This window comes from Phyllostomus hastatus, unplaced genomic scaffold (assembly GCF_019186645.2).
Source record: "Phyllostomus hastatus isolate PE091 unplaced genomic scaffold, TTU_PhHast_1.1 phas_contig_308, whole genome shotgun sequence".
Lineage (NCBI taxonomy): Eukaryota > Metazoa > Chordata > Mammalia > Chiroptera > Phyllostomidae > Phyllostomus > Phyllostomus hastatus.
In genome coordinates this window covers 1,432,845-1,447,714 of record NW_025333848.1, presented here as the reverse complement: position 1 = coordinate 1,447,714, position 14,870 = coordinate 1,432,845, and the positions used below count along the sequence as shown (strand labels likewise).

Sequence of the window (14,870 nt, the reverse complement as noted above, 5' to 3'; positions counted from 1 at the left end):
AGGGTTGGGTGGGTGGGCTGGATTGGGAGTAAAAGGGAGAAAACTGTACTTGAACAATGGTTAAAATAAAATAAAAAAAAAGAAACAAAAAAAATGAGAATACTACTCAGTAAAAAAATAGAAAGCACTTGTACTTATGCACAACTTGGATGAATTTCAAAAACATTATTGAAAGTGAAATAAGCCAGACACAAACACTATGTATTATTCCATTAATATAAAATTTTAGGAAAGGTAGAACTATATTGGTATAAAGCAAGTGAATTTTTGCTAACAACCAGGTAAAATATAATATTTTACACATACAGAAGAACTTATAGCCTTAGATATGTGTTATATGAGAAATCTTTAAGGTACATTATTTAAAAAATGAGTTACAAAATGATGTGCATGTGTTAACATTTAAATAATAAAAATGTATATACCTCTATGTGAGCATATATATAATTTTATTTTTATTTATTTCATTTAATGTTCTGAAATATATGTGATTATATATAACTTCCTTTAAAATTTACAGAGCCCAAACCCAAAATACAAATTGAGGCCCACATCTCCTGTGTTTAAATATTCATGTTGATAATTAAAATAATAATAATTTTATACTCTCTTCTACACAGATAAATATAACTCCATAACCATAATATTAAAAATAGGTAAAAAGAGCATAGGAATATTGAAGGGAAATGTCTTCTTTCTTTTTAACTAAGCAGGAAATCAAGATATGCTTTCTGCATAAAACAAGAATTAGACTTTCAGTGTGCTGTGTAAAATTATAGAGGTGACCATTTGGAAAACATGTATATATATGAATTGTATGGAATTGGATAAGGAGAAGAAGGGTTGCTGTTTCCACTCATCTTCAGTTATCAATAAGGAATTTTAACAGTCAATATATGATGACTAACATAGTGTATTGTTACTTTATTAATCACTAGAAAAACTAAGAAGCATAAGTTCAGTCTTCATTCTATTTTTGATTGTTTATTTTATTTTAAACGCATTTTATTTCATGGACAATTTTTTGAAACAAAGCTTTCAAAAAAATAAAGCAAAACAAATTGCCAGTTTTTTAGATACACTATCGGTTAATAAAAGACGGCCTTCCTGTTGGTGCATTTTGTGATAAAAGGTTGGTAGACTTCTGTTCCAGTATGAGCCCAACCCAGACAGCATTCCATCAGATTACTACTAACCAATAATAAAGCATAGAGCAAAATACCTACAAAGTCAGCCAAGAAAAACCACAAGTAGGCTAAACATTTAAATTCAACAGATGGGAGTATAAGCAAAATTACATGTATGGATTACTGAAGAAAAAATAATGTATTTATAAACAAGTTTTGATATATGTATTAAATCAATGTTTATTGAGAATCTGGAATATAGAAAATATCCTAAACATCTTTGTTTCTGGACATGCCATGACTATTCTTCCCTGAAGTTAGAGTGGGGAGTCTGATTTGATGTTATTTCAGAAACTGAAGTGGACCAAATAATCCATGTTTTTGAAGTGTAAAACAAGTAATTCACAGCATTCTGAAAAGTCCAGGCCCTAGGAATACAATGTGAGTAGTCAGTTACCTCTGTCATGCTTGGGGAAAAACAAACAGCAACAACAAAAGCAGTCAGTAGTTGCAATGCAAAATGCAAGGTGACTTAATAGATGTGTATGAGAGATTATCAGGGAGCCTGTGGGGGAGAAAAGTTTCTAAAGCTCACTGAAGACCTGCAAAGCCCTTTCTGTTTCCAGTGTACATTTTATGTTATCTCATTTAAGAGCCTTCCGAATAGAATGGGCAACCAAGAATATTCAATAAAGAGAATTCATGTAACTTTCCAGAAGTTAAAAAAAAACAACTAGCAGATTATAGACCCAAGATTAGTATCAGGTCATCCCATTCCAAAAGTGGCTCTTTCCAAAAGTCCACAACGCATGAACCAACCATACTGAAGGTACCCAGACCTTTACCATGACTGAGCAAAATTTAGGGGATGTTCTCTATTCTCCGTATATAATTTTACAGAAATAAATGGATGAAGGGCTCTGCACACACAGCAAACACAAAGTCTGCAGAGATTTTTGGTTGTCAGATTTGGGCATGTTTATATATATTCAAATCCAGAGAGAAATTCTGACTCTCACCAGAAAGGTAGGTCAGTGATCTAACTAATTTCTGAATTCAAAATATAAAATGTTTAAAACATAATACAGCTTCATACACAAAATGATCTGTGAGGGATGTAAAATAGAACTCTGTTTTAGATTACATATATGCTGTAATTTGTAAGCAGATTTTAAAGTGATAAAGTGTCCCTGATTATGTGGATAGAGAGACAGACAGACAGGCAAGCAGATGGAGATACATTTGACATAAATGCCAGGCATCATCATTCTAAGCATTTTCCATGTGGTATCATATTTGATCATTAACATTCCTACAAGGGAAGGACAGTTTTGCTCTCAGTATTACAGAAAAAAACAACAACTGAGCAACAGAGAGTTTAGGCAACTTTCTGAAAGTCACACAATCAATTCATTTGAACCTGTACAGAGTGAATATGTGCATGTATAATTATTATTTAGGATTTGTGTATGCACTTTCTATAGAAATGAGAAATGAGAGAATTCCAAAAAACAGTATGGAGTGCTACAATAACATGAATTCTACACTCCACGTGGTAGCACACGATACGCAATGTAACATGTTTTTTCTTGTCTAAGGATAAAAATATTTTGCTAATTTCATGATACTCCTTTTATGGATGAGTCAACTTTCCTTTCCTTTCCCTAAACAAGTCTGTCTAGTATTATCTCTTACCAAAGCAAGTGTGAATTTGTTCATACTCTGTATGGTTTATCACATTTTCCATGATCATCCCAGAACCACGCGACACCAGGCATGAGAGTAAGTTTCAGTGGGTGAGTGAGAATAAGGGAGAAGAAATTAAAAAAAAAACAACCACCACCACCAGAGGACAGCTTGAGAATGCAGACTTACTTACTTACAGAGGAAAACTAGTAAAGTAAGTGAGGTGGGGGGGAGCATTTCTGTAAAGTACTAAAAGATTTAGGGGAAATGTGGAGTATTGTATCTGCAAGACAGGGCACGAGCTTGTGCATGTGAAGACATTTGGTGTAAATTTTATGGTATGTGTATTATATCCCCATATAAATGCTTTTTAATGTACTTCTATAGAAAAGAAAGAAGCTGGTGGCCACAGTTTTGCCCCGTCCTGTAACGATGAATGTTTTCCCTGTCTCAGCCTGCGCAGCCCAAGGATGGGTAGAAATAGCTAACATCTGGCCAACATGAATGAAGATATATCTAAATAATCGAGAACATGCCCTCTCTGGCAGAATTTTTGGAGAGTACAAGCATTAGCTGTTGCCAGAGGCTGTGGTGATTCTGTGGTGCCACAGCAAAAGTAGTTTAGAGACACTGGCAAAGAGGAGTTTAGCAACAGTGACAAGATTCGAGAGAAAAGTGACAAGTGATACTACACCCTCGGAGAGGCAGAGAGCGGGCTGGCTGCAGGGTCTTTGCTAGGACTGCATATATTTCCTTGGGTCTGAGAGAAGGAGAAGGCTTTCTTTCAAACTCTCCGATCTCCTTCTTGGCTTGTCCTGGGTCTGTGCTGGTGCCTTCCCTCTCTCCAGTCTGTTTCCTAGCCTTTCCCAGGTTAGTGCCCTTCCCCTTTTCGTGGTCGCCATCTTGGCTCCTGCTGCTCTTGCTTCATAGTTCTGAGTCATCTTTCTGGGCTTCTCCTGTGCGTGTGCTCAGCGGGAGGTATTTCAGGTAACTTTTTCTTTCTCTCCCAGGTAATCTGGAGCAGCAATTTGCGTTACCCCCTGGGCGGCCGTAAGGTTGTCTTTCCTGCCAAGTTGACGAAGTAGGATGTAGTCCGGAACAATGGGTGAGTGTGAAGCTGCTGTTTCTCAACGCAGTCAGACCTTGCCTGCTCCCTTCTCTGTGGTGAACAACCGACTGCCTACTCTGACATTACCATCTCATTGTCTATAATATTCATTTCAATCATTTCGTCGTTCTCATTAGATATATGGCATCGTAGACCTTTCAAAATTCTATTTTCTTTTATCTTAGTTTATAAATGCTTTGGTGTTTTAGTTTACTGGAACTGCCACAACAAAGCATGACAAACTGGGTAGCTTAAACATCAATTATTTATTGTGCCACAGTCCTGGAAGCCAGATGTCTGAAACTGAGGCGTTGGTAAGATTGGTTCCTTGTGAGGGCTGTTAGGAAAGGAAGGGCCCGGTCCAGCCACTCTCCTTGGCTTCTAGATGGTCACCATCATGTCAATGTGACATTTCTTGCCTGCATGCAAGCCTGTCTCCAAAATTTTCCCTTTCTAACCATCATTTAAACATTTCTAAAATTATAGTTGATACACTGTTGTGCCAATATTATGTTAGTTCCAGGTATACAACATAGCGATTCAACATTTATATGTCCTATGAAGTGGTCACCACAATAAGTCTAGTAACCATCTGTCACCCTACATAGTTGTTATGATGTCATTGATGTTATTCCCTGTGCTGTACTTTATTATTTTATAACTGGTGGTTTGTACTTCTTAATCCCCTTCCCTTTTGACACCCAATCCCCCACCCTTTGAGAAACCATCAGAAATATTTAAAAATCGGGGTGATCACTTCCTGAGATATTTTAATGCCTAATCACTATGTTGTTGGAAGGAACAAAACTCTGCCACTCTGAAGCTGCTTTGGGGGATATTGATTTTAAGCTGTTTATTAAGAAACAAAAGACGCAGAAAGAGCCTTTGACCCTCCTTACCTTCTTGCCAAAGAGATTCAGGCACAGAAAGCTACTTCAGGAAGGAGAATTTAGGATGTCGTTTTAGCCTAATTTTAATTAATTGTAATAAACAAAAGGGCTTCGGGCAGGTTAGCTAGTTACCCACCCGTGTCTCATTGTTTCTGATTTTCCCAGGAAGGATTTTCCTGCCTTGTGCTTTCTGCTCTTTCTCACCTGCCTGTAAATGTCTATTCTCATTTCTGATATCTGATACCCTGTTCCTTTCTCCTTTGTCCAAAATGTTTTGTATACCCAGTGTTGCCCCACTATCTAGTGCCACCTCATTAATAGACTTCAAAAGTAAAACTACAGGATTATTCAATAAATACATATAAAACATTTGGTAACATTCAGTGTCTAAGATACACCCTCTTAGGAAACTAAGAATAAGAGAATACTTCCTTTAATTGCTAATGTCTTATGTTAAATTTATACAGCATTTTATGTTGTTTAGCAATGAAATTTTATGCAGATTTTTAAAAGATTAACAGCAAACAATAGACAATTGCTCACGGGCACTATTTAACATAGCATAGCATTAGCAGTTGTAAGGAGTGATACAAGAAAAGTAAAGGAAATAAAAGTTGCTTCTGTTGTAACATCTTTTTATATAATCAAATTGTTTGAAACTTTTGCAGATATATTTCTTTTATAAGAATCCTTTTCCCTTTTAGTGTGATCATAAAATGGAAGGAAACCAGAATATGTTACCCCAATGTATGCTTTTTGACATAGAAATTATTTTGAGCTAAAGGTTATTAGCAAGCAGTAAATGCAGGAGAAACTCGCCCTACCTTTTCCCCCCTTTTCTGCCTAAAGACAGAATATAAATTCTCCCTTTATTGGAGACAGACTTCTGTCAGCCCAGAGACAGTATACTTCATTCTATTTAGTTCCCTCCTGAAAATTTACCTTCCTGGAGTTGCCACCTTTGGCAGCCTGAAACTGCTTTTTCTTTGTCCTGTCATTTCTCTACAGATTTATGTATTTATTTTTGTTGAAAATGCTATAGAAGCCAGAGTTCTAAGCTACCGCTTTGAATTTCTCTTCCTTTAGGTTTCTCTCTGATAACGTGTCCCACACCAGTTAATGAATTGTTTTACTCTTGTCAATCTGTTTTTTCTTTTTGTTCATGCCAGCTGAAAATCTAAGAAAGGTGGGTAAAGGTAAAGATTTGCCTCCCCTACAAAACCTAGTAAATTTTCTCAGCTTTCACTCACTAGGTCTGCTGTGCTCTTTTTAATTTTTTCTTCAAATCTTTTTCTTCTGATATTGAAATATGTTTGTGTGTGTACACACTATACACTCACATTCTTCCCATATTATTTCTACATCTGCTAATACTGTATCAGAAATGATTATCTTAACCAGTAGTAAAACTATTACTGTTTGTTCCTAACCTCCTAACATTTCCATGAGTACCAAATCCTATCTCCTTTCTAATTCATTCTCTTCCCCACAAAATACTGCTGTTACTGACATCCTCTTGCTCAAACGCATTAAACTTCTTCCCCTTATTGCTTACAGTATAAAGAAAACAACTTACCCTACACTTACATTCTTCTGTCATATGATGACTTTCCCTTTTTCCCTATCTTTTGTTTTTATAAACTGATGTATGTGTTATAACCATTTGTCTGATCATAATCCTTTTTTAAATGAAACTTTTTATCCTCACCCGAGGACATTTTTGTATTGTTTGTAGAGAGAGAGGAAGGGAGAGAGAGAAACATCGATGTGAGAGAGAAACATCAATTGCTTGCTTCCCCTATGCTCCTGGGGCAGGGATCGGATGCACTTGGACCAGAGGTCAGACATGCCTGGACCCCGGACCAGATCCAGAACCGAGGTATGTGCCCTGACCGGGAGTGGAACCCACAATGCTTAGGTTACAGGATGACACTCCAACCAACTGAGCCACAATGGCCAGGGCCAATCATAGACCTTTTGATGACCCTTGTACTTTCTTGATTATAATTCCCACTCATACTGTTTCCACCTTTTGACATAACTTTGCCTTACCTCCAGCCCTGCATCGTATCTAAGTGATCTCCTCATCCCACACCACCCTTCTGAACAGCTATACTAATCATTGCCACTTACCTTCTTTGCACTTTGTAAGGTCATTGTATCTTTTATTACTTCAAGAGATTGATGCTTTTAATCAGAGTTTCTTGAGTGATTATTATGAAAGAATAAATGAATAATAAATATCCAGTCAGAGTTTCTCTGGAAATTTTATTATAAATGTTTTATTTTGCAGCTCACAAGTCAAAATGCAACTGGGTGACTTATGCACTCATCGTTTTTATTATTATTCCAATATCCTTTATAATAATAGGTGAGTGGATTCATTCATAAACTTTCTATGGTTATTTATGGTTAGCAAGCCTAAACATTTATATCTCAAGCTCTATGTGGAATCTCTCAGTTCTGGAGTAATAAATAGGTTTGTACAGATTTCTCCTTGGGTTCTTATCAGTTCAGCAGGTTTTATAGTCATCTTCTCAACTTTATAGGAGCTCTTGATCTTGGAGTAAAATAATCATAAATTCTCAGATGATAAGATAGCAACATCAATAACTATTTTTTAATTGAGAGTATTTTGTGTGAGTTAAAGAGCCTAATGTCAAAAACATTACATTTAATATTTATATTTAATTCTTATAAGACTATGGAATAGGTATAATTATGAAATCCATTTACAGACAGAGAAATAGAGATCAGAGTGAGTAAGTTGTGTCTCACAAATAACTTCCAGAGCCAAAATTGTGACTCCCTTGTAATTCCTGATATTTTAACCACCATGCAACACTCCCTCTGTAATTACAGTATGTCTTTACTCTCATTTCTTTTGGAGCAAGAGTAAGTAATATTACTAATAGTGGTTATATGAAATATTTGTTTGTTTCTATCCTCTTTTGATGAAAGAAAAAGATAATAACATAAGTGATATTTTGCAAGATTTTCTCTGCTGCAGTAGATTTGTAAAAAGGAAGATGTTTACTTTCCCTTCTGGGTGTTCTGGATTCATTTTGTGGAAAGAATTCAAAGATCAAATTTAGTTCCTAAGCTAAGGCTAATAGTCTTCAGTACTTGATTGCCCGTGTGCATGCTTTGCTTAATTTAGCACTTAAACTAGCACTTAAAGTAATACTTTACACTCTTGATTTTTGTCTCCTTTGTCATTTGCAAGAGTACTGGATACACTTTCTGCTCACAGTTTCCTCTGTCACTGTAGAATCCTAGGAGCTCAGTATTGTCAATATTTAAACATCTGCAATTTAAACATTTGTAGAGAAGGGTCTCTATAAGAAGTCTTTATATATATTGATTAATTTTTAAAAGTGTTGAAACAATATATTTTATTACTCATGGGTAGTAGCCTGGATCTACTTCTGAGTATTACAAAAACAAACAAACAAACAAATAAACAAGCATTGCAGAGTGAGGCAAGAAGGCTTTGGAGTTATCTCTACATTTGAACATTTACTTGGCTCTTTTTTGAAGATTTTATTTATTTATTTTTAGAGAGGGGGAAGGGAGGTAAAAAGAGAGGGAGAGAAACATCAATGTGAGAGAGAAACATTGATTGATTGCCTTTCACATGGCCCCATCCGGGGAGCTGGCCCACAAACCACGCATGTGCCCTGACCAGGAATTGAACCAGTGACCTTTTGGTTTTCAGGATGATGCTCAGTACACTGAGCCATACCACTCAGGGCTACTTTGAACTTTCTTGGTCACATTAACTTACTTAAACATTTGGAGGGCAGACACTTTATCTTATTCTCATTACTCAACACCTAACTAAAAAACCTGAACGAGTGAATTCTCAAAACAGTGTACATATACTCATTATTATTCCAGTTCCTTTGGCACCGGATGTTGTGGAAGTAGGACAGATGTTTCGCTAACTCATATTTCAGTGACTTGTTATAACTGATGGAGAGTTTCACTTCTGTAGCTTTTATATCCTCCTCTGTCTATGATCTTCTCATTTCTTCATGGTAAAATGTAACCTTCATTTGTTACCTAAATCCTTGAGGCTTAAATTATATTCAGGTTTCTAGGTCCTTCCTTGATTGCTAACTTTTATGCATTCTTTTTGGTAGCATGCCAGTAGAGACCATGAGTGTCTAGTGGTTCCATTTCTCAAAATAGAAGCCAGGAAAAGAGGCTAAAGTATAGACTACTTGGCCACTAAGTGTTTTCCTTGCAGACAGAGGCATTGAATTCATTCACCACGTGAATGAAGTTAATTTTACAGGCCTCAAACCATGGGAGTAAAAAGTAAAACTGATTCACCAGAATGAGTAGAAACACATTTTAACTTTTTAAAAATTTGATCATTTCTTTCTTTTTTTTTTTCCAGTAATCATGGTAGTACCTTCAAGAAACTCCCAAACTATAATAAATCCCCAAACTATAAAATGTCCGGGAAAATGGATTGAAGTAAGATCTAAGTGTTTCTATTTTTCTGATGGTACCAGAAACTGGACAGCCAGTAAAACATTTTGCAGGTCACAAAGATCAGAACTTGCTCAGATTGACACACGTCAAGATCTGGTAAGAAAAAGGGAAGTTTTCAATCATTTCAGAGTTTAAGCTTGTAAGAGAATAAAAGAGAGTAAAAATGGCAAAAGTTAATACTGAATAATGTAAGTCAGACTATGTTTTAAGCACTGAAACTATAAAAACTCATGTAATCTTCAAACAATAGTTTATATGTTACAACTAGAAGGATAAGATGTCAAATGTTCTCATCAGTATCCCAGTGGAGACATTGTAGTTACCTTTAAAGACAATTTAAATCAGGGTAGCTCAGAGAGTGTAAGAAGTAAAAGAGAAAAGTAAAAATCTTCCAGGTAAAACTAAGCTGAGCATTTGTGCTGTTTGTTGTCATAGAAGCACTGGGGCGTGCAAATTAATATGTAAATCCTAAAATCTGACTGGGACAAGAAGCCCTTTTAGCAATGTGCTCTAAACTGTTAAATAGAACACGCTGTGATTTTTTGAAAGGAATTTTTGAAAAAGTACACAGGAACATTTATGCACTGGATTGGGCTGAGCAGAAAAGAAGGAGAGCCTTGGAAATGGACAAATGGCAAAATATTCAACCCCTGGTGAGTTTCAAATGTGGAAGGGAAGATTTATTCTGGTTGTGAAAAATATTAAACCATTTTGAACTGTGAAATGTGCCTTTTCACACTGAAACATACTTTCGAACATCCCATCTTCTTTCTTGCTAAATAACACAGTGGAATTTTCCATTTTATTTTTATTTGCTTCCTATTTTATTTTTTCATTGTCAAACTTTTGCTAATCAGCACTCATATTGCTAATTCAAATTCAACTATTTTGCCAATTTCAAGCCAAAGCACAAACATTTCTTGAACCTTTTCTAACTAACTGATTTTATACAAAATCTCTCTTATTTAAACAGAGAACATACAGTTGTCTTTAACTTTCCAAATGTCCATCAAAATCAATATTATTTAGTTAGTTAAGAGTTTCTTGAGTGAATATGGTTTCCTCACTTACATACCATTTACCGACAAGAACTGTACTTCTTTCCTTTTGCACACATGTATCCCTGCCTTAATATTTCATTAAGTGCTAGATAAAAATTAAATAAATATTGAAATATGTACAATAGGAAAAATTATGTTTATGGGAAAAAAGGGAAATTTCAGTCACCAAACAGAACAAATTAATAAAAACAATATTATAAGTAGTCTTTCTAGTTTTTATCTGAATATGCTGCAAAAGCACCAAATAAATAGAAATCTTATTACTTTCAAAAAGGAACACTGGCTAAAAATAGACCCAGGGAACTGGTTTTATTTATTTATTTATTATTTATTTATTTATACTCTCAATTACAGTTTATTTTTAATGTTATTCTATATTAGTTTTAGATGTATAGCATAGTGGATAGACAACCATGTGCTTTACTGAGTGGGCCCGCGATGTTTCCAGTGCCCACTGGGTCCTATACATAGTTATTACAATAGTATCCACTATGTTCCCTATGGTAGGATTTACAGCTCTATGACTATTGTGTAACTACCAGTTCCTATTTTTAACCCGTTAACCCTTTTTACCCACACCTCTGGCCCTTGCCCCTTGTCAACCATCAGTCTATGCTCTGTATCTATGAGTCTGAGAAAACTGTTCTTTAAAAAAATTCCAGAGATCTATGGATTTAACAACTCTAGATAGATAGATAGATAGATAGATAGATAAAAGTAGATATAGGTAAATGTATATAGATGTAGAGATATAATTATAGCACTGATTTATCTATGCCCCCCCAAATCAATCTTTCTTCCTATTGTTCTGAATAAGGTTACACATTACACTAATAATAAATACCTACATTCAGTCTTACAGTCCTTTAATGTACCAGATATTTCTGTGTGGCATATGGTGATGGGTGAGTATCATGCTCAGTGTTTTATATGAAAGATTTTAAGTCACTCTATTTTTTATTTTATTTTTGATTACAGCTGAAAATGGTTTCCAAACTGATTTTGGTTATTCCTTTTTTAGGTTTGAAATTAGTGGGAATGGATATTTTGCTTTTCTGAGTGCTGATGGAGTCAATAGTTCCAGGGGGTTTGATGACATGAAGTGGATTTGCAGCAAACCTCAAATTTAATAGAGGAAAACATTGGGAAATTGTTACTGAACCCAGCCAGCAGAAGTCCCACCACTCGCCATCATACAGGCAAAACTTTGGAAATAAAGTTCGACAGAAAAAAAAGGAAACTTTTATTTAATGACCATACAATTTGAAATAAAGGCAGGTTTCTGTCCCAAAACCCATTCCTTCGTAAAAAAAATATATATCTGAAGAAAAATAACACTGCCACCCACTGCCAGGCCAGACCAGTCCTAGGCCACACCTAGAATTCCCTTTCCCTTTAAAAGTGCCGTCCTTGGGAAAATACAGGTGGCTGAAACATGCTTCTGGTCGTGGTCTGTTCCAGGTGTCCCTTGGAACCTGTGCAAGCTGCTCCTTGTTTGGCGTCTGCCCATTGGTCCAGCCCTTGCTGCCTGTCTCTTTTGTGTCATCTCACCAGTGCAGCTGTGCTCCTAGCCAGGCAGTTTCCAGACCCCGCTGGGGCAGCTGCTGACCAATACAGCAAATGTGCAGTGCAGTGCTTTGGGGACCCGGTGCCAGCTGCCTAGCCACATGGCTTCCAGAGCCAGCCAAGGCACAAAGCACCAACTGGCTAAGCACCTTCCCACATGTCTGTGCAGTGGGTCCAAGGCCCTGCCCAGGCTGTAGCAGGTGGAGCACCAATGGCAGCTCCACTGCTCACTGGGTCTGTGCTGGAGGAACACATGTGGGCAGCATGCCAGAGGCTGCCAGGCACAGCGGGGCTTGCTGCCCAGTGGGGCTTGCTGCCCAGCTGCACAGCACCCAGAGCCCACTGACCTGGGCCTCCTCTCCTCTCTAGTGCCCACTGCACTCCAGGAAGGCTCTGTAGTGCTGGCGAAGGGGTGCTGAGAATGTCTCTGGACCACATGATCTCCTTCTCCTGCCAGCCTGGACAACTGAGCCCCTAGTGAATGACTGGGCCACTAGGGGAGGGGACTGCAAATTATGCAGTGTTTCTACACACTCTGCTTTTAAAGACTGCCCTCAGAATCCCCCATGTAGTGGAAGTAGTCATATGTGCTTTGCTCTGGTTGCCATGGCAACATATACTCACATACACTGGTGGTGTCCTTGGCACTTCCCAACCCCTCCCCCATTTCTGGCAGATGCCCTTCCCCTTACAAAATGATTATGAGGATTTAGAAGATAAAGTGAAAAACTAAAGTTGTTTTTTACTTCGTCTGTGAAAGTGAGGCAAGATAGGAAGAATTAGGGAAAACTAACAAGTAGAATGAGGAAGTTGGTGGGACAGCAGAGGCAGATAAGCCCCTAGGTTCTCTCATCAGAGCCCCCTCTGCCAGGTATGATCAAAGGGCAACAGTTAGGGCAGGAAAAACTCCTTTGGTGGTCACGGAAGTCAACCACAACAAGGACTGGCTACAAACAGATGGATCCAAGATGAAGGAGACATTGACCAGCGAGAAGGTAAAGGGAGGTAAATGGTGATGTAGGAGACTTGACTTGGGGTGGTAAACCCCAAGTGGGGTTTACCCCACGTGTGTACCCACGTGGGGTACACACAATGCAATACATAGATGATGTACTGCAGAATTGTACACCTGAAACCTGTAAAATTTTGTTAACCAATGTTACCCAATTTAAGAAAAGAAAAAGAAAAAGAAAAGAAAATGGCATTGTTATAATGAAAACTCGTACCACAAGTAGGAGAGGAATGGGGGTGGGAGAATGCCATGACTCTTCCAGAGCAAACCATTTTAGGAACAAGACCCTCCTCCCAATTAGAAGAGAGAGTCAGAATTAGGTGCCACCAAGTTCAGAAACAACCCACCCTCGTAAACACACAAAATCCCAAGAACTGACCCCATCTCACGTGTTCACTGGAACCCACTCTGGGAAAGCCAGTCCTAGGCTCAACCTTTGACCCTGTCCCAGGAGCCTGAGTTCACCCTAAATAAAAGTTGCTTTTCTTCCAACTCAAACTAGTTTTTGAATTCTTTTTGGCCTGAGTCAAGTGCTTTCAGGTCGCGGATGGTGCCAAAGCAAGGCCACATCAGCTCAGAACTGGTCTGGTGACAAAAGGGGCTAAAAATTGTTGAATAAATGAATGAATGGTTATAGGCAAAGTCTCATCAATTCAAGACACATAATTGCCCATTATGAGCACAAGTCAGGAAACTTCTGTTAAACAGGACCGAACAAAGTAAACAAATAGATGCTCTGTGCCTGCAATGATGGTTATTAAAAAACTAATCTAAATGGATCTATATTGATAGGTCAGCCAAGACTTAGGACTTAAAAGTTAGAGAAATATAAGTGCTCTATATGTGTAAATATGTCTTCGACTTTATCCTGAAAACAAGGGAAAACCCACCAGGAAGGATCCTAACTCTATAAATAACAATCACTAATACATAATTAGAATTAACACATTAAAATTACAAAACTTAGACTGTAGAACATAAACTAGAAGAACATCAAAAGTGACAAAACTATAGGTTGTAAACATTTAATTGTACAAACAAGGACAAGGAAGGATAGGCTTATGACACATGCCTGAGTGTGTCATAAAATTCAAATTGTGCAGAGCATGTGAAATATTATATCAAAACTGCATTTGTTATATTAGCTTGAGTTCACTTTCCTTCCTAAATAACTGTAATCATGAGCACAAGAAAGAATGAGAGCATAAATGAAGAGAGAGACATTAATCAGGATAGAGAATCTGGAGAAAAAGGGTGTACCTACTTTACCGGGCCAACACACACACACACAAGTTCTTCTATATCTTTAATGAAGGCTTAATTTCTTAATTGCAGGTGAAATGTGTGATAAATGATAAAAGGAGAATTTTATGTGCCCCACCCATCATTGCTTTTACTTGGCATTTTCATGGGACTGCAAATGACTTAGTAATCCTGGCAAATGTCAGCATGTAATCAAGTACAGACATTCTCATCTGTGCATCATGTTGTAACTGACAAAACCTGAAAATGATCATTTTTAGACACCACTGCATATTACAGGTCAATATATTAGATTTTGATTCATAATATAGGTTTTATTTTTATTGTTGGTTCATGACTACAAGTTAATTCATGTTAAATGCTTAGAAATGTAGAATAACTCATCCCTTTTAAAAAAAATGCTTCACAGTTACTAGGATATAAATTCCTGATAATTTAGAATGAACTGCATGCAACTTCTTCAAATTAAATAACTACCCCATTTACATAGTAGATGCAAACTGCTGCATTTATTTTAAAATATGAATGTGTTTTGATTAAATGAAAGAAAAAATAAGAAACTTTACTTTTATAAAATTCCAGTTAGAAGACTAAGGAACTAGAAAAGTTCTCAATATAATATTTAAAATAAATTTTATTAAAGGAGAATAAATA

At 36.9% G+C, this 14,870-nt stretch overlaps 1 protein-coding gene across 1 annotated transcript in view; it reads left to right on the top strand.

Annotated features, from left to right (window-relative positions):
* Window positions 1–3,764: 3,764 nt before the first annotated feature.
* LOC123819361 overlaps window positions 3,765–14,870 on the top strand; it is a 59,835-nt gene continuing 48,729 nt past the window's right edge. Inside the window, exons 1-6 of the mRNA XM_045839691.1 lie at window positions 3,765–3,918; window positions 6,547–6,690; window positions 7,105–7,182; window positions 9,217–9,410; window positions 9,864–9,967; window positions 11,397–11,501. Coding sequence (XP_045695647.1) covers window positions 3,915–3,918; window positions 6,547–6,690; window positions 7,105–7,182; window positions 9,217–9,410; window positions 9,864–9,967; window positions 11,397–11,501 — 629 coding nt within the window. The 5' untranslated portion in view covers window positions 3,765–3,914. The remainder of the gene's footprint in view (window positions 3,919–6,546; window positions 6,691–7,104; window positions 7,183–9,216; window positions 9,411–9,863; window positions 9,968–11,396; window positions 11,502–14,870) is intronic.